The following is a 24,811-nucleotide window of genomic DNA, read 5'->3' on the forward strand; positions in this document are numbered from 1 at the left end:
GGAGGGCATTCCAGAGTACTGGAGCCCGAACGGAAAACGCTCTATAGCCCGCAGTATACGTTCTCTCTGCGTGAGAACGTATACTCGAATATCACGATATAGTCATTTTCTATATCGCACAGAGACAAACCCGCAATATATCGCCCAGCCCTAGTTCTGTCAATCTCACACTTTATACTTGCCACACCCTTTAACTGTTGAACTTTAGAGACAAAAAACACCTTGGTCAACAAGTCTGTTGGGCATGAGTCAAATTGTTCTGTATAGTCCCTAAAGGCTGAGTCCTAGTTGGAACACAGGGCAAAGTCGCCTGGCTGCAGCTTTTCTCCCTTACTACAAATAAATGTTCAGTGAGGATTAAGTCTCTCCGGACCAACATCCATAAAAAATTGAACAACTGCCCACATAACTGGGATTCGAAAATGTCAATGCCTGTTTTCTGGTACTTGCACATCTCACAACAAAAAGTGCCCTTAAACCAAATCCTGTTCAATTGCTTTTTCTCCCAGGGGGTGACAAATACTGTAAATGCAAGACATATACCTCTTCAATGTGTTATTATCATGCTAATTGGGTATGAATAAGGAAAATGTGTAACAGACATATTTGTTTGTACCTAAAGCCTAAAAAGTAGAGGTGAGGTGATTTTTTGGGGGGGTTGGGGGCAGGGTTGGATTTCGTCCAGGATGCAAAATAGCATGCAAAGCCTGGTTTAATCTGTATGTTACACAGCAACAAAACGAAAAATAAGATTACCGGGACAATTTCTAGACCGGGTTAGTCAAAGACTAAATAGAACGGACTCGGTAGATAGGGGGCCTCAAAAACAAAAAAAATGTCTGTGTCACAGTTAGTTGTTGACGAACCCCAAGATGCAGAGATGTAGGCAGGCATGGAGTGAGAAAACATGATTTAATAACAATAGTAGAACTAGAACAAACAAAAGGGTACTAACACAAAGCGTGCAAGAGGCGGACAACAAAATTAGAGAGCTAGCATGGGAGCTAAAAAAATAAAACGAGCTTAATATGGAAGTTAGCAAAAACAAAACGAGTCTAGCGTGGAAGCTAGTAGGAATCGAGCAGGAACAGAAGTTGTACATGTGATATAAAAATAAACTTTGAAGCAGGGAACAAAAGGCAGTAAGCTAAAAAAAAAGGCAATCAAACATAGCTTACCGCAACGCTGCATCGACAAGACAAGATACGACAGGTAGCAACGACAAGAGCGACATCGACAATAATCCAGCACTGACTGGAGGAAACAAAGCAGGTAAAAAAAGATCAGGCTGATTGACACCAGGTGTGGCCAGCTGCCAATCAGCCGCAGCTGAGGGGAAACAAAGCACTCAGGGAGACGAACAGGAAACTGAACCAAAATAAGAGTGCTGACAGGAACTAAGGACAGAAAATACTAAACACACAGACGAAAAACAAAAACACAAACAAACTGTCAGTGGCAAGCCTAACAGTCTGCCATGCAATAGAGTTTGGCTTTTTGTTGGGTAAAAAGATGGAAAAATACATTGATCACTGCCACCATCTTTACTGTTGAATCATGCATCAATTCTGGGAGAATTTGCTCCCATTGTTGAGGAAAAATAGAAAAAGGTGAAGCATTTTAAGGAAGGAAAAAAAAAAGACGTCTGTGATTTGGACTTATGTAGATGTCATGTTACTTGAATGAGATCGGTTGGGACACTTCAGAGACTAACTGAATTTCATTTGGATGTCATGTGCAACGGGAGAAAAACAAGTTTGGATGTTCAGCAATGTTAGCTCTTTGCCAACCATTAAAAGTGCTATGTTGTCACAACTCAAAGTTTAAGGCAGGCTATTTGTCATGATCCGCTACTTGGATCATGGCATATTCTGGTTTTGTTCTGTTATTTTGTCTTCCTTAGTTCCTGGTGGCACTTCCTGTTTTGGTCTGTTGTCATAGTTACGTATTAATGTCACCTGCCTCGTGTTTTTGATGCGCACCTGCCTCCTAATTTCTGTCCCTATTTAAACCTGCCCTTTTTTGTCATTCGTCCTCGCAGTCTAATTTGCTGTCCAATGCAACAGGTGACGTCGATATCCCCGCTTGTGGTAAAGACTTTGGATTCATTAGCTTCCACGCTATTCCTGTGTTTGTTTACCTAGCTCACATGCTAGCGCTTTCAGTTATTTTTAGCTCCCACGCTAGTTCTGTTGGTTTTGTCTCTAGTGCCTTTGTGCAAGTGTTTTCTGTTCCTACTCTGTTTTGTAATATAAATAAATCATCATTTCTTACCTTCCCGCTGTGTCCATTCCGCCTGCATAAACGAGAGAACGCAACCGCATAGCCACAATGCCAGATAAGCGGCACACTATTGGCTATATAGTGCCTCTCTACCATTATGTTATGGGAAGATTTTACCCCCAAGAATGTCAGGGTTACTTTAACACAGTTGGATATGTATGTTCTATGTAAAGTAATTTTGGCAAACTTTTCTTATCCTTTTGGGACAAGCGGTGGGTGCTGGAGCCTTTTCTCAGCTGCATTCGGGCGGAAGGTAGAGTACACCCTGGACAAGTCGCCACCTCATCGCAGGGCCAACACAGATAGACAGACAACATTGAGGCTAAAACCGATTTTTTTTATTTTGTTTTAATCTTCTATTCCCCCTCCTTGTTTACCTGTATCTCATCTTTTTTGTAAGGGGCGCTGGAAGCCGGCAGACCCGTCAGCGATCCTGTTCTGTCTCCCTGTAATGTTTGTCTAAACTTGAATGGGATTGTGCTGAAAATTTTAATTTTCCTGAAGGAACTCTCCTGACGGAATAAATAAAGTACTAATCTAATCTAATCTTCACACTCACATTCACACACTAGGGCCAATTTAGTGTTGCCGATCAACCTATCCCCAGGTGCATGTCTTTGGAAGTGGGAGGAAGCCGGAGTACCCGGAGGGGAACCCACGCATTCACGGGGAGAACATGCAAACTCCACACAGAAAGATCCCGAGCCCGGGATTGAACCTGGACTACTCAGGACCTCCGTATTGTGAGGCAGGCGCACCAGTAATGCTTTGTTTTTTTCAACCGGACTGCTGTTCAGTTTCCCTCGGCATCAATTGCGGTTCTACATACATGGATATAGAATATTCATTCACCACTCCACTAGGTAAGTTTTACTTCCGAACTAGAGAATAACTGGAGAGAGTTCCCTCGGGTGATTCCCTTGTTCTGCTGGGGGACTTCAATGCTCATGTTGGCGACGACAGTGAAACCTGGAGAGACGTAATTGGGAAGAATGGCCGCCCGGAACTGAACTCAAGTGGTGCTTTGTTATTGGACTTTTGTGCTCGTCACGGATTCTCTATATCAAAAACAATGTTCAAACATATGTGCACTTGGCACCAGGACACCCTTAGCCACAGTTCCATGATTGACTTTGTATTTGTGTCATTGGATTTGCGGCCTCATGTTTTGGACACTCGGGTGAAGAGAGGGGCTGAGCTTTTTCTACCGATCTCCACCTGGTGGTGAGCTGGCTCTGATGGTGGGGGAGGATGCCGGACAGACCTGGCAGACCCAAACGCATTGTGAGGGTCTGCTGAGAACGTCTAGCAGAGTCTCTTGTCAGGGAGCGTTTCAATTCCCACCTCCGGAAGAACTTTAAACATGTCACGAGGGAGGCACTGGATATTGAGTCTGAGTGGACCATGGTCCGTGCTTCTATTGCTGAGGCAGCGGATTGGAGCTGTGGCCGCAAGGTAGTTGGTGCCTGTAGTGGCGGTAATCCTAGAAACCGCCGGCGGACACCAGCAGTCAGGGATGCCGTCAAGTTGAAGAATGAGTCCTACTGGGTCCTTTTGGCTCATGGGAGTCCAGAGGCAGCGGACAGGTACCGACAGGTCAAGCGAAGTGCGGCTTCTGTGGTCGATGAAGCAAAAACTCGGACATGGGAGGAGTTTGGGGATGCCATGAAAACGAATTCCCGACAGCTTCGAAGCAGCCTCAGGGTGCTCAGGGTGTATGGTGAGGATGGTCTACTGCGGATATTGTGGATCGGTGGAGGGAATACTTTTAATATAGTCAAATTCAAGAATCCTACACTTCTCTTTTTTAAAGTATATCTGAACAGCCGGTATGGGCATCTACATCAACTATATAATTTGCCTGAGAAGCTGGACAGGACAAAATAGGGTGAGAAGCTCTGCCATCCGGGAGGAGCTCAAACTAAAGCTGCTGTACTTCCACATCAAGAGGAGCCAGATGAGGTGGTTCGGGCATCTGGTCAGGATGCCACCCGAACGCCTCCCTAGGGAGGTGTTTCGGGCACGTTGGACCGGTACAAGGTCACAGGTAAGACCCAGGACATGTTGGGAAGACTATGTCTCCCGGCTGGCCTGGGAATGCCTCAGGATCCCCCGGGAAAAGCTGGATGAAATGACTGGGGAGAGGAACGTCTGGGCTTCCCTGCTTAGGCTGCTGGCCCCGCGACCCGACCTCGGATAAGCGGAAGAAGATGGATGCATGGATGGATATATTAATGTAATTTAGAATAATGAATACGTTAAATACTGAATAGTGTCAGAGACGGACGTCGATGTGCTGCAAAAAGTCAACAGAATCATTCAGTGGGTTGTTACACTGAAGCAAAACTAGACTTAGACTTCCTTTATTGTCATTCAAATTTTAACTTTACAGTAGAGATAAGAAAACAATTGTGTTGCATTATCTCTTGGTAGTGCGGTATAAAAGAGCAAAGAGGTGTAGATCAGGGGTGTCAAACTCAAACACAGAGTGGGCCAAAATTCTAAACTGAACAAAGCCGAGGGCCAAAGTTGAACAACTTAACCTTTTAATAGGGACCCAAACAAGTTTTGCATTGAATATTGAACAAGCGAGGCTTATATAAATTTATAGTGACATGCAAAATCGAGTTGTGTTGGTAGCGGGGGTGTATATTGTAGCGTCCCGGAAGAGTTAATGCTGCAAGGGGTTCTGGGTATTTGTTCTGTTGTGTTTATGTTGTGTTACGGTGCGGGTGTTCCCCCGAAATGTGTTTGTCATTCTTGTTTGGTGTGGGTTCGACAGTGTGGTGTAACAGTGTTAAAGTTGTTTAAACGGCCACCCTCAGTGTGACCTGTATGGCTGTTGACCAAGTATGCCTTGCATCCACTTGTGAAGCCGCATATATTACGTGACTGGGACGGCACGCTGTTTGTATGGAGGAAAAGCAGACGTGACGACAGGTTGTAGAGGATGCTAAAAGCAGTACCTTTTAGGCACACCCTCAATATTGTTGTACAGGTGGAAATTCAGGAGAATGGTTGCACCGGGAGATTTTCGGGGGGGGGGGCACTGAAATTCGGGATTCTCCTGTAAAAATCGGGAGGGTTGGCAAGTATGAGAATTAGCGTTGAATGCGGGCCAGCTCTAATGTTAATTTATTATTGCCTCAAGGGCCAAAAAATTACATGGCGGGCCAAATTTGGCCTGCGGGCCAGAGTTTGACACCCATGGTGTAGAGTGTTTGCATTTACAAAAGAAGGCGCAAATATAAATGAATAGATTACCGTACAGATAAATATATTGCACTTTTGAATATGCATCCACGTTTATGGATGTATGTCATGTTGTCTTTATAGTCCAGCAAGTTCATCCATGTTTGGGGGGAATTGAGGCGATTATTATGATGCGTTCAAGAGTCGTATGGCCTGAGGGAAGAAGCTGTTACAGAACCTGGAGGATCTGCTACGGAGGCTGCGGAACCTCTTTCTAGAGTGCAGCAGAGAAAACAGTCCTTGGTGGGGGTGGGAGGAGTCGCTACTGATTTTCTGAGCCCTGGTCAGGCAGCGGCTTTTTGCGATCTCCCGGATAGGACGAAAAGGAGTCCTGGTAATATGTTGGTATTTTGGTCAGAAGGCTCTCTATAATGCCTCTGTAGAATGTGGTGAGAATGGGGGGAGGGAGCTGCGCCTTTTTCATCCGACGTAAAAAGTGTAAGCGATGCTGAGCTCTTTTTATAAGAGCTCCGGTGTGTAGGGACCAGGTCAGATTGACAGTTATCTGCAACCCCAGGAACTTGGTGCTGCTCATCACCTCCACTGCTGACAAGTCATTCAATAAATGTTCCCGCCAACAGATGCTCAGCATTTCTGGAGAATGCGCTGGCCTGGACGGTGGGTGTCCGCATTGGTGATTAGATAATCTGTCTAAGCCTAAATTCCTTTTTGATTGAAAAGGAATAAGTTAATCAGTGATTTTGAAATATATTCACCTTTGCTGAAGCATTTTTCAAGTTTTATTTTGTTGTTCCAAGTTGATCTGGAAACATTTATTTGAGTTATGTCCTTATTCAAAACGACTAATGACAAATCTAGCATATTTTCTGGTTTTATTGGAGACTGAACTCATTAGACAATTAACTTATGCCGTTTTGCAGCAACCTGACTAACAGCAAGGTCTCACAGATGGTCACACAAACCTCGCACAGCAGCCCTATCTGTCCTCTTATTATTTCCACTCAGACCCATGGAGAGCAATCTCCAAAACGTGTTATCTCGGATATGTCGAAGTACAAAACTACGTCCGCAAGACTTGCTTTGAGCTTACGACATACCAACATCTTGTTTTGGCAGTGCTGTTTCGGTGATCACAGTATTTTGGCCAAGGTTACAATGTTAGGTCAATTATGCCCAAAAAATGTCAATGGCCGAAATTTCGATGCATATGTAGTCCAGAACAATAAATCTTATGAACAGGTCCCTGACCACTTACATGGCCACAATCAAACACATTCACACCTGCCCATCCTATGGACACAACAAGTGTCTGGTTTTAGATATTATAGTTGAGCAGACCAAGACCATAAAGAAATGACATACCGTATTTTTCGGACTATGTTACGACTTGGAAATGAGAGGACCCAGATGCAGAGAGGAAGTTTCCCAAAATAACAGCTTTTGAAATAACTTTTTAACCTCCGGGAAAAAAGTATTTCACAAAAATATATACAATGTACGGAAAATAAATCCGAGGATAAACCCTTAACTCAAAAAATCACTCAGAAAAATAAGGAGGAATACTACTTTAAGAAAATAACCTAACAAAAATAGAATATCAAGAAGAATTAACAAAAAGCGCTCCAACAGGAAGAAAAATAAACTCTAATAATATATACAAATAACAGTTTGAGATGCTACCTCAGTAGAAGCATTTAAGTCTCACCTTAAAACTCATCTGTATACTCTAGCCTTTAAATAGACCTCCTTTTTAGACCAGTTGATCTGCCGCTTCTTTTCTTTCTCCTATGTCCCCCCCTCCCTTGTGGAGGGGGTCCGGTCCGATGACCATGGATGAAGTACTGGCTGTCCAGAGTCGAGACCCAGGATGGACCGCTCGTCGGGACCCAGGATGGACCGCTCGCCTGTATCGGTTGGGGATATCTCTACGCTGCTGATCCGCCTCCGCTTGAGATGGTCTCCTGTGGACGGGACTCTCGCTGCTGTCTTGGATCCGCTTTGAACTGAACTCTCGCGGCTGTGTTGGAGCCACTATGGATTGAACTTTCACAGTATCATGTTAGACCCGCTCGACATCCATTGCTTTTGGTCCCCTAGAGGGGGGGGGGGGGGTTGCCCACATCTGAGGTCCTCTCCAAGGTTTCTCATAGTCAGCATTGTCACTGGCGTCCCACTGGATGTGAATTCTCCCTGCCCACTGGGTGTGAGTTTTCCTTGCCCTTTTGTGGGTTCTACCGAGGATGTTGTAGTCGTAATGATTTGTGCAGTCCTTTGAGACATTTGTGATTTGGGGCTGTATAAAATAAACATTGATATCTATGAATAAACAAAAAATCACTCAATCAATGAGGAAATCAAACGAAATTTGGAATAACAAAAAACTCACCAATTAGGTCGACGAAGGAAAACTACGAAAGCTCGAAGGAGGAAGAAGTAAATTCAAAATTTCAGCAAAAATATAACTGCTATGATCAAAAATTAAGGAGAACAAGGAAAAACAGGAGCAAGGCAAGGAGGGAATCAAGGGCATGGACTTGGACTTGAAAATGGACGCTAGAAGGCACGATAGACGAGACGATCTGGCAAAGGACAAACGGAGAAGTGAGTGATGGGGAACAGGTGGAAACAATCAGGAATCAAGGATGACGTCAGACTGGTGACACAAGAGGAAGGACCCGTGATCTGAAACAAGAGGGTAGCTTTTCAAAATAAAACACATACATCACAAGACAGAAAAACAAACAAGACTTCCCTCACCGCGGTTTGACAGACTATAAGTCGCAGTTTTTTTCATAGTTTGGCGACATATACTCCGGAGCGACTTATGTGTGAAATTATTAACACATTACCGTAAAATATCAAATAATATTATTTATCTCATTCGCGGAAGAGACGAAGAAAATGTCAGCAATCGTCACACACACATCAGCCAATAAGAATTCTGCGGGGGAGGGTCATGGCAGAAGTGCATTGTGGGTCATGGAATGCTAACTGCTATATGCTATATGCTACTGCCGTAGCTATTAAAATGGATCATTTCATCGTTGGCGGTACCTTATAAAAACTGAGAAGGGCTGAACAAGAATGGCACCGAAAGGGATATCATGTACTGCAGATTACAAGCTGGACGTAGTGAAATATGCAGTTAGAAAACGACAAGAGGAAGCGGTGCATACCTTTCAAGTTGGCATAATTGTTTAGAAGTGACATTGAGGAAGAAGATTTCATCGGATTTAGCAATTAGGAGTGACAGATTGTTTGGTAAACATATAGCATGTTCTATATGTTATAGTTATTTGAATGACTCTTACCATAATATGTTACGTTAACATACCAGGCACCTTCTCAGTTGGTTATTTATGCCTCATATAACGTACACTTATTCAGCCTGTTGTTCACTATTCTTTATTTATTTTTAATTGCCTTTCAAATGTCTATTCTTGGTGTTGGGTTTTATCAAATAAATTTCCCCCAAAATTGCGACTTATACTCTAGTGCGACCTATATGTGTTTTTTTCCTTCTTTATTATGCATTTTCGGTCGGTGCGACTTATAATCCGAAAAATACGGTATATTCAATGATGCAATGCAGCCACCGTTTTGAATACTCTTACCCAAAGGGCTAAATACCATGACAAAAAATCATTAATTCATCCAGTATAGATGGGTTTGGCAACCTTTACGTAGATGCCAAAAGGGGCGCTATTTTCTATTTTAAAAAAATGTGTTCTTTTAAACCGCTAATGTAGCTGGTGTGTTTTTGTTATATTTGTTTTTGTATAAAATAACAGCGTGGGTTCCCTCCAGGTACTCCGGCTTCCTCCCACTTCCAAAGACATGCACCAGGGGACAGGTTGCTTGGCAACACTAAATTGATCCCTAGTGTGTGAATGTGAGTGTGAATGTTTTCTATCTATGTTGGCCCAGCGATGAGGTGGCGACTTGTCCAGGGTGTAGCCTGCCGTCCGCACGTGTGCAGCTCGGATAGACTACAGCACCCCCTGTGACCCCATAAGGGACAAGCGGTAGAAATGGATGGATGGATGTTTCAACCTTGACAAAGTTGCCTTTAACCTTCTTGTAGTATTAGGTACGTTTTTCATATTCGAATATCTGAGCAGTGCAACATTTCCCTATGAGACAAAACGGCACTTCAGAGGATCATCAACACTGCCCAAAAAAATAATTGGCCACCCACTCCCCTCCCAACAGGACCTCTACAGCACCTGTTGTCTCAGGAGGGCATGCAGCGTTTTAAAAGGCAGTACACATCCAGGACACCGGATGTTTCAGCTGCTGCCCTCAGGCAGAAGATTCATGTTGCTGAAAACACCAACAAATAACAAATAGACAGTTTTTGTAAACGGGCCACAGTCCTGTTAAATACAAACAAGTGACTGAGTAATTGTGTTATTTCATGCATAAGCACGCTTGCCAACCTTGAGACCTCCGATTTCGGGAGGTGGGGGGGCGTGGTTAAGAGGGGAGGAGTATATTTACAGCTATCCATCCATCCATTTTCCTACGGCTTATTCCCTTTGGGGGCACGGCGGGGCGCTAGTGCCTATCTCAGCTACAATCGGGCGGAAGCCGGCGTCCACCCTGGACAAGTTGCCACCTCATCGCAGTATGTGTAGAAATTTTTATTTATAATTGAATCACTTGTTTATTTTCCAACATGTTTTTAGTTATTTTTATATCTTTTTTCCCAAATAGTTCAAGAAAGACCACTACAAATGAGCAATATTTTGCACTGTTGTACAATTTAATAAATCAGAAACTGATGACATAGTGCTGTATTTTACTTCTTTATCTTCTTTTTTTTCAACCAAAAATGCTTTCCTCTGATTAGGGGGTACTTGAATTAAAAAAAATGTTCACAGGGGGGACATCTCTGAAAAAAGGTAGAGAACCCATCCATCTTATTCCGCTTATCCGAGGTCGGGTCGCGGGGGCAACAGCCTAAGCAGGGAAGCCCAGACTTCCCTCTCCCCGGCCACTTCGTCAAGCTTTTCCCGGGGGATCCTGAGGTGTTCCCAGGCCAGCCGGGAGACATAGTCTTCCCAACGTGTCCTGGGTCTTCCCCGTGGCCTCCTACCGGTTGGACGTGCCCTAAACACCTCCCTAGGGAGGCGTTTGGGTGGCATCCTGACCAGATGCCCGAACCACCTCATCTGGCTCCTCTCGATGTGGAGGAGCAGCGGCTTTACTTTGAGTTCCTCTCGGATGACAGAGCTTCTCACCCTATCTCTAAGGGAGAGCCCCGCCACCCGGCGGAGGAAACTCATTTCGGCCGCTTGTACCCGTGATCTTATCCTTTCGGTCATGACCCAAAGCTCATGACCATAGGTGAGGATGGGAACATAGATCGACCGGTAAATTGAGAGCTTTGCCTTCCGGCTCAGCTCCTTTTTCACCACTACGGATCGGCACAACGTCCGCATTACTGAAAACGCCGCACCGATCCGTCTGTCGATCTCACAAACCACTCTTCCCCCACTCGTGAACAAGACTCCTAGGTACTTGAACTCCTCCACTTGGGGCAGGGTCTCCTCCCCAACCCGGAGATGGCACTCTACCCTTTTTCGGGAGAGAACCATGAACTCGGATTTGGAGGTGCTGATTCTCATTCCAGCCGCTGGTTAAGAAACCACTGCTCTAAAAGCCGTAGATGTTATTGTCCTATATGCATGTACATTGGATGGCACTATTGTCCTGTTTAAGAGTGTCACAACATTGCTGCTTACGGTAGACGAAAACATGACTGCTGTTGTTGTGTGTTGTTGCCGCGCTGGGAAGACGTTAATGAGACTGCCTAACAATAAACCCACATAAGAAACCAAGAACTCGCCCTCGATCATTCTCCAGTTATAACGTCATTGGGCAGGCACTTTGTTTATATTGTGGGAAAGTGGACGTGAAAACAGGCTGTCAACACGTCACTCAGGTCACGCCCCCTCCAGCTCCGCCTGGATTTCGGGAGATTTTCGGGAGAAAATTTGTCCCGGGAGGTTTTCGGGAGAAGCGCTGAATTTCGGGAGTCTCCCGGAAAATCCGGGAGGGTTGGCAAGTATGTGCATAACTGCAATCAGCAATGCTGTTGATTTAACTTGTTTTCCATCCATTTTCTACCGCTTATTCCCTTTTGGGGTCACGGCGGGGCGCTAGTGCCTATCTCAGCTACAATCGGGCGGAAGGCGGTGTACACCCTGGATAAGTCGCCACCTCATCACAGTATGTGTACAAATGTTTATTTATAAATGAATCATTTGTTTATTTTTCAACAAGTTTTTTGTTATTTTTATATATTTTTTTCCAAATAGTTCAGGAAAGACCACTACAAATGAGTAACATTTTGCACTGTTATACAATTTAATGAATCAGAAACGGATGACATAGTGCTGTATTTTACTTCTTTATCTTTTTTTTCAACCAAAAAAGCTTTGCTCTGATTAGGGGGTACTTGAATTAAAAAAATGTTCACAGGGGGTACATCACTGAAAAAAGGTTGAGAACCACTGCTCTAAAAGCCGTAGATTTTATTGTCCTATATGCATGTAAAGTGGATGGAAGTATTGTTCTTTTTAAGAGTGTCACAACATTGCTGTTTACGGCAGATGAACTGCTTTACGGTAGATGAAAATTTGACTGCTGTTGTTGTGTGTTGTTGCCGCGCTGGGAAGACGTTGATGAGACTGCCTAACAATAAACCCACATAAGAAACCAATAACTCGCCCTCGATCATTCTACAGTTATAACGTCATTGAGCAGGCACTTTGTTTATATTGTGGGAAAGTGGACGTCGACACGTCACTCGGGCCACGCCCCCTCCAGCTCCGCCTGAATTTCGGGAGATTTTCGGGAGAAAATGTTGTCTTGGGAGGTTCTCGGGAGAAGCGCTGAATTTCGGGAGTCTCCCGGAAAATCCAGGAGGGTTGGCAAGTATGTGCATAAGTGCAATCAGCAATGCTGTTGATTTAACTTGTTTTAATGATTGCAATAATATGCTGCAATGTCAAATTTGTATAAGTGTGTAAAATACCAGTGTGTTATATATATATTTTTTTTCATCAACATTTATTTATTTTTTTCTTTCATGTTAATTTTTTAAATTACCCTATTTTTCGGACTACAAGGCGCACTTAAAATCTTTGTTTTTCCTCAAAACTCGACAGTGCGCCTTATAACCCGGTGCCCCGATGTACAGACTAATTCTGGTTTTGCTTATCGACCTTAAAGCAATTTTATTTGGTACATGGTGTACTGATAGGTGTGACCAGTTGATGGCAGTCAAACATAAGAGATATGTGTAGACTGCACTATGATGGCAATATGACTCAAGTTAATAACACCAACATTTTATGTACCATAGAAAATACAGAACATTACACACGGCGCTCAAAAATCTATCAAAATGTTTTATTACGACTTTGGTAAGCTACGAAGCCGCACTGCTTGATGTGCTTTAACATACAAGTATTATTATGGTGTGTGTATAAAGTAAGACATATTATCTTGCATTTTGTTTTACAAAATTATGCAAAAGCAACTTTTCTTACCATCTAGTAACTGCTGATCTCTATTTGGGATCTGCATAAATCCTGAAAAATGGTGCCAGTCCGCCTTTGTCATTCGTGGCGACACCGTAGTCGATAAGCTTCTTCTTTTTCTCTATCTTCTTGTTATGGGACATTGCAATTTCTAATGTGACAACAAGATGTCGCCCTCCGTGGCTGACGTCTTTGGGTCGTCCTCCCAACAACATTTATGTTTTTTATTTATTTTAGTACTAATTTGCAGCCTAAATGCAAAGTTTTTGCCCGCAACAGCGAGATATAACAGAGATGCACTTCTGGACATCGGAAAAGCTCACCATGAGCTCACTTATAGTCTGACGGACTTCTACTTTCTGCTACGACGGTATAGCTCGGTTGGTAGAGTGGCCGTGCCAGCAACTTGGGGGTTGCAGGTTCGATTCCCACTTCCGCCATCCTAGTCACTGCCGTTGTGTCCTTGGGCAAGACACTTTACCCACCTGCTCCCAGTGCCACCCACACTGGTTTAAATGTAACTTAGATATTGGGTTTCACTATGTAAAGCGCTTTGAGTCATTAGAGAAAAGTGCTATATAAATATAATTCACTTCACTTCACTACGACGAGAGCCAGCTAACCACAAAACAACAACAACAGCGAGGCAAGAGAGAGGGGCTACATGCTAGGCTAAAGGTCCAAGCAATGTTATTATGGACGCCCCTGCTTATTTCAGCAAGACAATGCCAAGCCCCGTGTTAAAACAGCATGGCTTCACAGTAAAAGAGTGCAGGTACGAGACTGGCCTGCCTGTAGTCCAGACCTGTCTCCCATTGAAAATGTGTGGCGGATTATGAAGACTCAAATACCAAAACAGAGACCCTGGACTGTTGAACAACTTAAACTGTACATCAAGCAAGAATGGGAAAGATTTCCACATAAATAGGTTAAAAAAACTGTCTCCTCAGTTCCCAAACATTTACTGAGTGTTGTTAAAAGGAAAGGCCATGTAACACAGTGGTAAAAATGCCCCTGTGCTAACATTTTTGCAACATGTTGCTGCCATTAAATTCTAAGACAATGATTATTTAAAAAAAAAAAAAAAATTCTCAGTTTCAACGTTAAATATCTTGTCTTTGCAGTCTATTGAATTGGATATAAGTTGAAAATGATTTGCAAATAATTGTATTCGGTGGGAGAGGGGTCAGTGCGTCTGCCTCACAATACGAAGTTCCTGCGGTCCTGGGTTCAAATCCAGGCTCGGGATCTTTCTGTGTGGAGTTTGCATGTTCTCCCCGTGAATGCGTGGGTTCCCTCCGGGTACTCCGGCTTCCTCCCACTTCCAAAGACATGCACCTGGGTATAGGTTGATTGGCAACACTAAATTGGCCCTAGTGTGTGAATGTGAGTGTGAATGTTGTCTGTCTATCTGTGTTGGCCCTGCGATGAGGTGGCGACTTGTCCAGGGTGTACCCCGCCTTCCGCCCGATTGTAGCTGAGATAGGCGCCAGCGCCCCCCGCGACCCCGAATGGGAATAAGCGGCAGGAAATGGATGGATGGATGTATTCTGTTTTTATTTACGAACTACACAACGTGCCAACTTCACTGGTTTTGGATTTTGTAATTAAAGAAAAAAAAGGGGACACGTTTAAATATTGTGTTGGAATTGTTGCATTGTCAATGAATTAAGAAACATACAAATAAAAAAATGTGACCGGTAACTGCCAATTTCCTGTTTGGAACATCCCTCACACATCATCAAAATGATATGTGTGAATGTTTTTCACGGATAAAGTGAAATGTTTTTGAACGTGTACTCCTGTGGAAAGAAACGTTTTCATTCTAGTTCAGAGGATTGATATTCATGTATTTATTTCTATACTACTTAAAAATAGCCTTGTGAGAATAGATCATTTTTAATTCTGCCTCGAAAAAGAATCAGAATTGTTGGGAACTGGATTCGTCAAAATTCAAACAATACCCAACCGACCCTATTTAAAAAAATAAATGGGTTGTACTTGTATAGCGCTTTTCTACCTTCAAGGTACTCAAAGCGCTTTGACACTACTTCCACATTTACCCATTCACACACACATTCACACACTGATGGAGGGAGCTGCCATGCAAGGCGCCAATCAGCACCCATCAGGAGCAAGGGTGAAGTGCCTTGATCAGGACACAACGGACGTGACGAGGTTGGTACTAGGTGGGATTTGAACCAGGGACCCTCGGGTTGCGCACGGCCACTCTACCACTGCGCCACGCCGTCCCTTATGGACGCCCCTGCTTATTTCAGCAAGACAATACCAAGCCCCGTGTCAAAACAGTATGGCTTCACAGTAAAAGAGTGCGGGTACTAGACAGGCCTGCTTGTAGAGACTTTAGTAGAGACTTTAACAATCAAGCATGCAAGTCAAGTCCAGGAACTTGAACAATGACAGAACAGTAGGAGGTATGCCAAAGGGAAAATGTGATGATGACCATAATACCAAACACGACTGTGCTTGTGTCTCTGTCTTCGCTGCTCAGTAAAGTATGGCTAAGTCAGCAAAAATGTTAAATTGATAATAAAGGAGGAAGAACAGCATGTCTTTGTTTAAAGTCCTACTGAAACCCACCACTACCGACCACAGCAGTCTGATAGTTTATATATGAATGATGAAATATTAACATTGCAACACATGCCAATACGGCCGGTTTAGTTTACTAAATTGCAATTTTAAATTTCCCGCGGAGTTTCCTGTTGAAAACATCACGGAATGATGACGCGTGTTTGTGACGTTATTGGTTAGAGGGGACATATTAGCCCAGCACCACTTTTCATCGCATAATTACACAGTATTTTGGACATCTGTGTTGCTGAATCTTTTGCAATTTCTTTATTTAATAATGGAGACGTCAAAGAAGAATGCTGTTGGTGGAAAGCGGTGTATTGCAGCTGCCTTTAGCACCGAAACACAGCCGGTGTTTCTTTGTTTGTTGTGAAGCTTTAACACAGAGCGGTCAAGCGAACATGTTTCTCTACGTCAACCAGCAAGTTTTTGCATGGGAAAATTGTGATAATAAGTCGGCTCTTACCGGAGACTTGAGTGGATTACGCGACATCATCCTGCAGCTCAAAAAGGCAGCTGTGATCTTGGCTCCTCGGCTTCTCTCAGAGACACTGGCGTTCACCGCAGCTATCCGACTCTCAGGTGTGACTTTATAATCTCACTAAAATATTATTAACACAATAAGCAGATATGGAATTTTCCAGAATTATCCTAGTAAATGTGTCTAAGTACTTCTGAAACCCTCCCACTGCCGCCGCCTGGATCTGTCGCCTTTTCTTTTATTTATTTTTTTATTTATTCACTCTAACTTTCCTCATCCACAAATCTTTCATCCTCGCTCAAATTAATGGGGAAATCGTCGCTTTCTCGGTCCGAATTGCTCTTACTGCTGGAGGCTCACATTATAATCAATGTGAGGATGTGAGGAGTCCTCACACCGGTGACGTCACGCGCACATCGTCTGCTACTTCCGGTACAGGCAAGGCTTTTTTTATTAGCGACCAAAAGTGGCAAACTTTATCGTCGATGTTCTCTACTAAATCCTTTCAGCAAAAATATGGCAATATCGCGAAATGATCAAGTATGACACATAGAATGGACCTGCTATCCCCGTTTGAATAAGAAAATCTAATTTCGGTAGGCCTTTAAGACTTAGCATGACCATTGACTACAGATGTAAAGTGGACTTAGCTTTCAAATTGGCATTGGCGTTACAAAAGGCAAAATCACAGGGTGGGTTGAGTAACAATTGATGGAAGCAGTGAGAGGCGCACTTACAGTCAATGTAAGTGACATGACACTTCCTACTGAATTTGAAGTTCTCAGAAGCATAAGCAAAGAAGTTTATCGACAATACCCCAATAGGATACCTTAGATCTGAGTGCAGTGCAGTGTTGTAAATCAATCAATCAATCAATCAATGTTTATTTATATAGCCCCAAATCAAAAATGTCTCAAAGGACTGTACAAACCACTACGACTACGACATCCTCGGAAGAACCCACAAAAGGGCAAGGAAAACTCACACCCAATGGGCAGGGAGAATTCACATCCAGTGGGACGCCAGTGACAATGCTGACTATGAGAAACCTTGGAGAGGACCTCAGATGTGGGCAACCCCCCCCCCCTCTAGGGGACCGAAAGCAATGGATGTCGAGCGGGTCTAACATGATACTGTGAAAGTTCAATCCATAGTGGCTCCAACACAGCCGCGAGAGTTCAGTTCAAAGCGGATCCAAGACAGCAGCGAGAGTCCCGTCCACAGGAGACCATCTCAAGCGGAGGCGGGTCAGCAGCGTGGAGATGTCCCCAATCGATACAGGCGAGCGGTCCATCCTGGGTCCCGACGAGCGGTCCATCCTGGGTCTCGACTCTGGACAGCCAGTACTTCATCCATGGTTATCGGACCGGACCCCCTCCACAAGGGAGGGGGGGACATAGGAGAAAGAAAAGAAGTGGCAGATCAACTGGTCTAAAAAGGAGGTCTATTTAAAGGCTAGAGTATACAGATGAGTTTTAAGGTGAGACTTAAATGCTTCTACTGAGGAAGCATCTCGAACTGTTACCGGGAGGGCATTCCAGAGTACTGGAGCCCGAACGGAAAACGCTCTATAGCCCGCAGACTTTTTTTGGGCTCTAGGAATCACTAATAAGCCGGAGTCTTTTGAACGCAGATTTCTTGCCGGGACATACGGTACAATACAATCGGCAAGATAGGCTGGAGCTAGACCGTGTAGTATTTTATACGTAAGTAGTAAAACCTTAAAGTCACATCTTAAGTGCACAGGAAGCCAGTGCAGGTGAGCCAGTACAGGCGTAATATGATCAAACTTTCTTGTTCTTGTCAAAAGTCTAGCAGCCGCAGTGTTTTTCAACCACTGTGCCGTGAGATACAGTCTGGTGTGCCGTGGGAGATGATTTAATTTTGCAAACCAGTAATTATAGTCTGCAAATGATGTGTTGTTGTTGAGTGTCGGTGCTGTCGGTGCACTCGGCAGAGTAACCGTGTAATACTCCTCCATATCAGTAGATGTCGGAAATAGCGGGAGGCAGTGCGCAGGTAAAAATATGTCTGATAGTTAAACCAAAAATAAACAAAAATAAAAAAAAGTCTGCGGGCTATAGAGCGTTTTCCGTTCGGGCTCCAGTACTCTGGAATGCCCTCCCGGTAACAGTTCGAGATGCCACCTCAGTAGAAGCATTGAAGTCTCACCTTAAAACTCATCTGTATACTCTAGCCTTTAAATAGACCTCCTTTTTAGACCAGTTGATCTGCCGCTTCTTTTTTTTTCTCCTATGTCCCCCCCTCCTTTGTGGAGGGGGTGCGGTCCGATGACCATGGATGAAGTACTGGCTGTCCAGAGTCGAGACCCAGGATGGACCGCTCGTCGAGACCCAGGATGGACCGCTCGCCTGTATCGGTTGGGGACATCTCTACGCTGCTGATCCGCCTCCGCTTGAGATGGTCTCCTGTGGACGGGACTCTCGCTGCTGTCTTGGATCCGCTTGAACTGAACTCTCGCGGCTGTGTTGGAGCCACTATGGATTGAACTTTCACAGTATCATGTTAGACCCGCTCGACATCCATTGCTTTCGGTCCCCTAGAGGGGGGGGGGTTGCCCACATCTGAGGTCCTCTCCAAGGTTTCTCATAGTCAGCATTGTCACTGGCGTCCCACTGGATGTGAATTCTCCCTGCCCACTGGGTGTGAGTTCTCCTTGCCCTTTTGTGGGTTCTTCCGAGGATGTTGTAGTCGTAATGATTTGTGCAGTCCTTTGAGACATTTGTGATTTGGGGCTGTATAAATAAACATTGATTGATGATTGATTGAGTGCCTCTAAGAAAAGGCGTTGAAGCTTAGCGGAACAAAACTACAACTGAACTAGCTACAAAGTAAACAAAAATAGAATGTTGGACGACAGCAAAGACTTACTGCGGAGCGGAAATGGCGTCCAGAAAGTACATCCAAACATGACATGACAATCTACGATGTCCCCACGAAGAAGGATGAAAACAACTGAACCATTTTTGATTGCTAACACAAAGCAGATGCGGGAAATATCACTCAAAGGAAGACATGAAACTGCTACAGGAAAATCCAAAATAGGAGCGCCAGAAGTGAAGTGAAGTGAATTATATTTATATAGCGCTTTTCTCAAGTGACTCAAAGCGCTTTACATTGTGAAACCCAATATCTAAGTTACATTTAAAACCAGTGTGGGTGACACTGGGAGCAGGTGGGTAAAGTGTCTTGCCCAAGGACACAACGGCAGTGACTAGGATGGTGCAAGCGGGGATCGAACCTGCAACCCTCAAGTTGCTGGCACGGCCGCTCTACCAACCGAGCCATAAAGACAAGAACTAAAACAGGACACAGGAAAACGGCAAAAAGGTCCTAGGAAGTCAGGGTGTGATGTGACAGGTGGTGAGAGACCCAACTCTCTCCTTTGAGTCACACATTAAAAGCGTTACTAAAACGGCCTTCTTTCATCTCCGTAATATCGCTAAAATTCGCTCCATTCTGTCCACTAAAGACGCTGTGATCATTATCCATGCGTTTGTTACGCCTCGTCTCGATTACTGTAACGTATTATTTTCGGGTCTCCCCATGTCTAGCATTAAAAGATTACAGTTGGTACAAAATGCGGCTGCTAGACTTTTGACAAGAACAAGAAAGTTTGATCATATTACGCCTGTACTGGCTCACCTGCACTGGCTTCCTGTGCACTTAAGATGTGACTTTAACGTTTTACTACTTACGTATAAAATACTACACGGTCTAGCTCCATCCTACCTTGCCGATTGTATTGTACCATATGTCCCGGCAAGAAATCTGCGTTCAAAGGACTCCGGCTTATGAGTGATTCCCAAAGCCCAAAAAAAGTCTGCGGGCTATAGAGCGTTTTCCGTTCGGGCTCCAGTACTCTGGAATGCCCTCCCGGTAAAAGTTTGAGATGCCACCTCAGTAGAAGCATTTAAGTCTCACCTTAAAACTCATTTGTATACTCTAGCCTTTAAATAGACTCCCTTTTTAGACCAGTTGATCTGCCGTTTCTTTTCTTTTTCTTCTATGTCCCACTCTCCCTTGTGGAGGGGGTCCGGTCCGATCCGGTGACCATGTACTGCTTGCCTGTGTATCGGCTGGGGACATCTCTGCACTGCTGATCCGCCTCCGCTTGGGATGGTTTCCTGCTGGCTCCGCTGTGAACGGGACTCTCGCTGCTGTGTTGGATCCGCTTTGGACTGGACTATCGCGACTGCGTTGGATCCATTATGGATTGAACTTTCACAGTATCATGTTAGACCCGCTCGACATCCATTGCTTTCCTCCTCTCCAAGGTTCTCATAGTCATCATTGTCACCGACGTCCCACTGGGTGTGAGTTTTCCTTGTCCTTATGTGGGCCTACCGAGGATGTCGTAGTGGTTTGTGCAGCCCTTTGAGACACTAGTGATTCAGGTCTATATAAGTAAACATTGATTGATTGATTGATTGACAGTACACCTACTTTGAGACAAGAGCTAGATTGATGCATGCTTGGTTATGTTTTAAACTCATATCCAAGCAATTGCGACGACTTTTTACTGTCAACTGAGTTGAATTTTTTATTGATTTCTGCTGGTGGTGTGCCTCCGCATTTTTGTCAACACAAAAAATGTGCCTTGGCTCAAAAAAAGGTTGAAAAACACTGTTTTAAATTATCCAACAAGATAAAAATCACCTGAAAATCATTGCTAGAAATATTATGTTGGCATGCTGCTTGGACAAGGAGGGCACATTAGGACAACACCAGTACTCATTGCTCAGCCCACACCCATGCCCGTAAAAAAGGAAAGTCATCCACCATGCATTGCAGCTGCATCAGTTCATCTGCCCCATGTTGCACAATTTGCAAACTATTTGTAGTTTTTTAGTCAATTAGGAACATAAACACCCCAGAATGCCATTGGCCTCTGTTCATCGTGTTTTATTCATTAGTGTACAAACCCCGTTTCCATATGAGTTGGGAAATTGTGTAAGATGTAAATATAAACGGAATACAATGATTTGCAAATCATTTTCAAACTCAAATTCAGTTGAATATGCTACAAAGACAACATATTTAATGTTCAAACTGATAAAAAAAAAATTATTTTGCAAATCATTAACTTTAGAATTTGATGCCAGCAACATGTGACGAAGAAGTTGCGAAATGTGGCAATAAATACTGATAAAGTTGAGGAATGCTCATCAAAGACTTATACGGAACATCCCACAGGTGTGCAGGCTAATTGGGAACAGGTGGGTGCCATGATTGGGTACAAAAGCAGCGTTCATTAAATGCTAAGTAATTCACAAACAAAGGATGGGGTGAGGGTCACCACTTTGTAAGCAAATTGTCGAACAGTTTTATAAAAACATTTCTCAACAAGCTATTGCAAGGAATTTAGGGATTTTACCATCTACGGCCCGTAAAATCATCAAAAAGTTCAGAGAATCTGGAAAAAAATCACTACAAGTAAGCGTGTGTAAAGGATATCACCACATGGGCAAAGGAACACTTCATAAAACCACTGTCAGTAACTACAGTTGGTCGCTACATCTGTAAGTGCAAGTTAAAACTCTACTATGCAAAGCCAAACACATTAATCAACAATATCCTGAAACGCCGCCGGCTTGGCTGGGCCCGAGCTCACCTAAGATGGACTGATGCAAAGTGGAAAAGTGTTCTGTGGTCTGACGAGTACACATTTCAAATTATATTTGGAAACAGAGGACGTGGTGTCCTCCGGAACAAAGAGGAAAATAACCATGTGAGTTGTTAGAGGCGCAAAGTTCAAAAGCCAGCATCTGAGATGGTATGGGGGTGTATTTGTGCCCTAGGCATGGGTAACTTACACATCTGTAAACGCACCAATAATGCTGAAAGGTCCATACCGGTTTTGGAGCAAAATATGTTGTCATCCAAGCAATGTTATAATGGACGCCCCTGCTTATTTCAGCAAGACAAGTGTTACAACAGCGTGGGTACTTTCCTGGCCCGCCTGCAGTCCAGACCTGTCTCCCATCGAAAATGTGTGGCACATTATGAAGCGTAAAATACGACAGCGGAGACCCCGGACTGTTGAACGACTGAAGCTCTACATAAAACAAGAATGAGAAAGAATTCCACTTTCAAAGCTTCAACAATTAGTTTCCTCAGTTCCCAAACGTTTATTGAGTGTTGTTAAAAGAAAAGGTGATGTAACATAGTGGTGAACATGCCCTTTCCCAACTACTTTGGCACGTGTTGCAGCCATGAAATTCTCAGTTAAATATTATTTGCAAAAAAAAAGTAAAGTTTATGAGTTTGAACATCAAATATCTTGTCTTTGTGGTGCATTCAATTGAATTTGGGTTGAAAATTATTTGCAAATCCTTGTATTCCGTTTATATTTACATCTGACACAATTTCCCAACTCATATGGAAACGGGGTTTGTAAAAGACGCATATTTTTTTCTGAGTGAAGACCCTCAACCAACGACAAAAAAAAAACCTTGGACTTACCATTCTCGGTAGGGACGTAGATGTTTAGGTGTAGGCAGTCCTCGCTCTGCTCTTGCACGTAAGTTACCACTGTATCCAGGTTGGCCGTGAACCACACAGGAAGCATATCATTGTGTAAGAAGCGATCTTCCAAAAACTGAGGACAAACTGGAGAAAACTGAGTAGCATTCCTAATGCCTGGCCAGGACATGGGCGGCTCTGGTGGCTGAAACCTCCGTTCCCCTGTTGGGGCCAATGCATATGGAATCCCTAGATACTGTTCCACTGGTCCCAGGATCTCATTGGGTAATGTGATTTTCACACCTCGCAACTTTCCATAGTTGGTGGTGACTACAGGGTACTGCTGGCCTTGGGTCCTGACCACACAGATGGACATGAGCACCATCCAGAGCAACAAAAAAGCCATGTTGGGATACATCCATGAAGGGCCTCTGCGAGTTAACATGCTCCTGCTGTATTGAGCTTGGTCGGTCATGGTCTAAGTTCCACCGCACTTTGCTTGTTTCTCTTCCTCAAGCTGAAAACTGTGAGATAGTGTCTTGGCAGATTAACACGATTTCCTCAGAATTTCCCATCCTGAGAATGTTGGTTGTTGAAAATCACGTCTGAACATCCAGAACAGGATAAGATGTAGGACACAGATGCTTTAGGTCCAGTCTGATGGAATCCTGAATAATAGGGAAAACACAACGGTCAGTTGGAAGGTGAAGTCTGAATTCAAATCATTTAAGACTCAGAATTAATGCTGACATTTGACCAAAATTATATCAAATTATCAGAAATTAAGTTAGTAGAAAAAAGTGACAAAAGAAATGATGGATTAAAACATAACACAAGGGATTGTTTCCTAAAAGATTGATTGCATTGATGGAATGGCACTACTTTCTCTACTCTTTCTAGAGAAATGTAGTTTTTCCCACAGGTCTGAAGTTTGTCTGTGAAGGTGGGTTGCCAACAACATAATTACTGGTTTAAGTTTCATTTCTTGCAGTGGTACATGTTTCTTGGTTTCCATGTAAGTCTGGACTGAGTTTATAGATAACTGTCAACATTTGAATTCCAAAATGTGGGCAAAGTATTTTCATTGTACATCTACCGTATTTATCGGACTATAAGTCGCAGTTTTTTTCATAGTTATGTGTGAAATTATTAACACATTACCGTAAAATACCAAATAATATTATTGATCTCATTCGCGGAAGAGACGAAGAAAATGTTAGCAATCGTCACACACACGTCAACCAATAAGATTTCGGCGGGGGAGGGTCATGGCTGAAGTGCATTGTGGGTAATGGATAAAAACAGCTCTATGCTACTGCTGTAGCTATTAAAATGGATCATTTCAACGTTGGCGGGAACTTATAAAAACTGAGAAGGGCTGAACAAAAATGGCACCGAAAAGGAAATCTTGTACTGCAGATTACAAGATGGACGTAGTGAAATATGCAGCAGAAGCGGTGCATACCTTTGGAGTTGGCAGAGTTGTTTAGAAGCGACATTGAGGAACATTTCATCGGATTTAGCGATTAGGAGTGACGGATTGTTTGGTAAACGTATGGCATGTTCTACATGTTATAGTTATTTGAATGACTTCATCCATTTTCTACCGCTTATTCCCCTTTGGGGTTGCGGGGAGCGCCGGTGCCTATCTCAGCTACAATCGGGCGGAAGGCGGGCTACACTCTGGACAAGTCGCCACCTCATCACAGGGCCAACACAGATAGACAGACAACATTCACACTCACATTCACACACTAGGGCCAATTTAGTGTTGCCAATCAACCTATCCCCAGGTGCATGTCTTTGGAAGTGGGAGGAAGCCGGAGTACCCGGAGGGAACCCACGCATTCACGGGGAGAACATGCAAACTCCACACAGAAAGATCCCGAGCCTGGGATTCAACCCTGACTCTTCAGGACCTTCGTATTGCGAGGCAGACACACTAACCCCTCTGACACCGTGAAGCCCCATGTTGGATATAGAGAACATACAAATCCTTTATTTATTGAATCAAAGATACTGAAATTCCACAACATAGTGAATTTGCAAAAAGGTAAAATGAAACACAAAAGCAAACTATAACCTGCTACCCAAGAATATACAACAATTCTTCTCAACAAAAGAGGACAAATATAATCTTAGAGAAAAATGTAATTTGAAACATTTGTACGCACGTACAACACTTAAGACCTTCAGTATATCT

The 24,811-nt window shown here is 43.7% G+C and overlaps 1 protein-coding gene across 1 annotated transcript in view; it reads right to left on the bottom strand.

Annotated features, from left to right (window-relative positions):
* Positions 1-24,811, bottom strand: part of nlgn4xa (neuroligin 4 X-linked a) — a 254,586-nt gene that overhangs the window by 195,196 nt on the left and 34,579 nt on the right. The window contains exon 2 of the mRNA XM_061904746.1: positions 22,609-23,276. Coding sequence (XP_061760730.1) covers positions 22,609-23,083 — 475 coding nt within the window. The 5' untranslated portion in view covers positions 23,084-23,276. The remainder of the gene's footprint in view (positions 1-22,608; positions 23,277-24,811) is intronic.

The sequence above is a fragment of the Nerophis ophidion genome, linkage group LG06 (assembly GCF_033978795.1).
Source record: "Nerophis ophidion isolate RoL-2023_Sa linkage group LG06, RoL_Noph_v1.0, whole genome shotgun sequence".
In the NCBI taxonomy this organism is placed as follows: domain Eukaryota; kingdom Metazoa; phylum Chordata; class Actinopteri; order Syngnathiformes; family Syngnathidae; genus Nerophis; species Nerophis ophidion.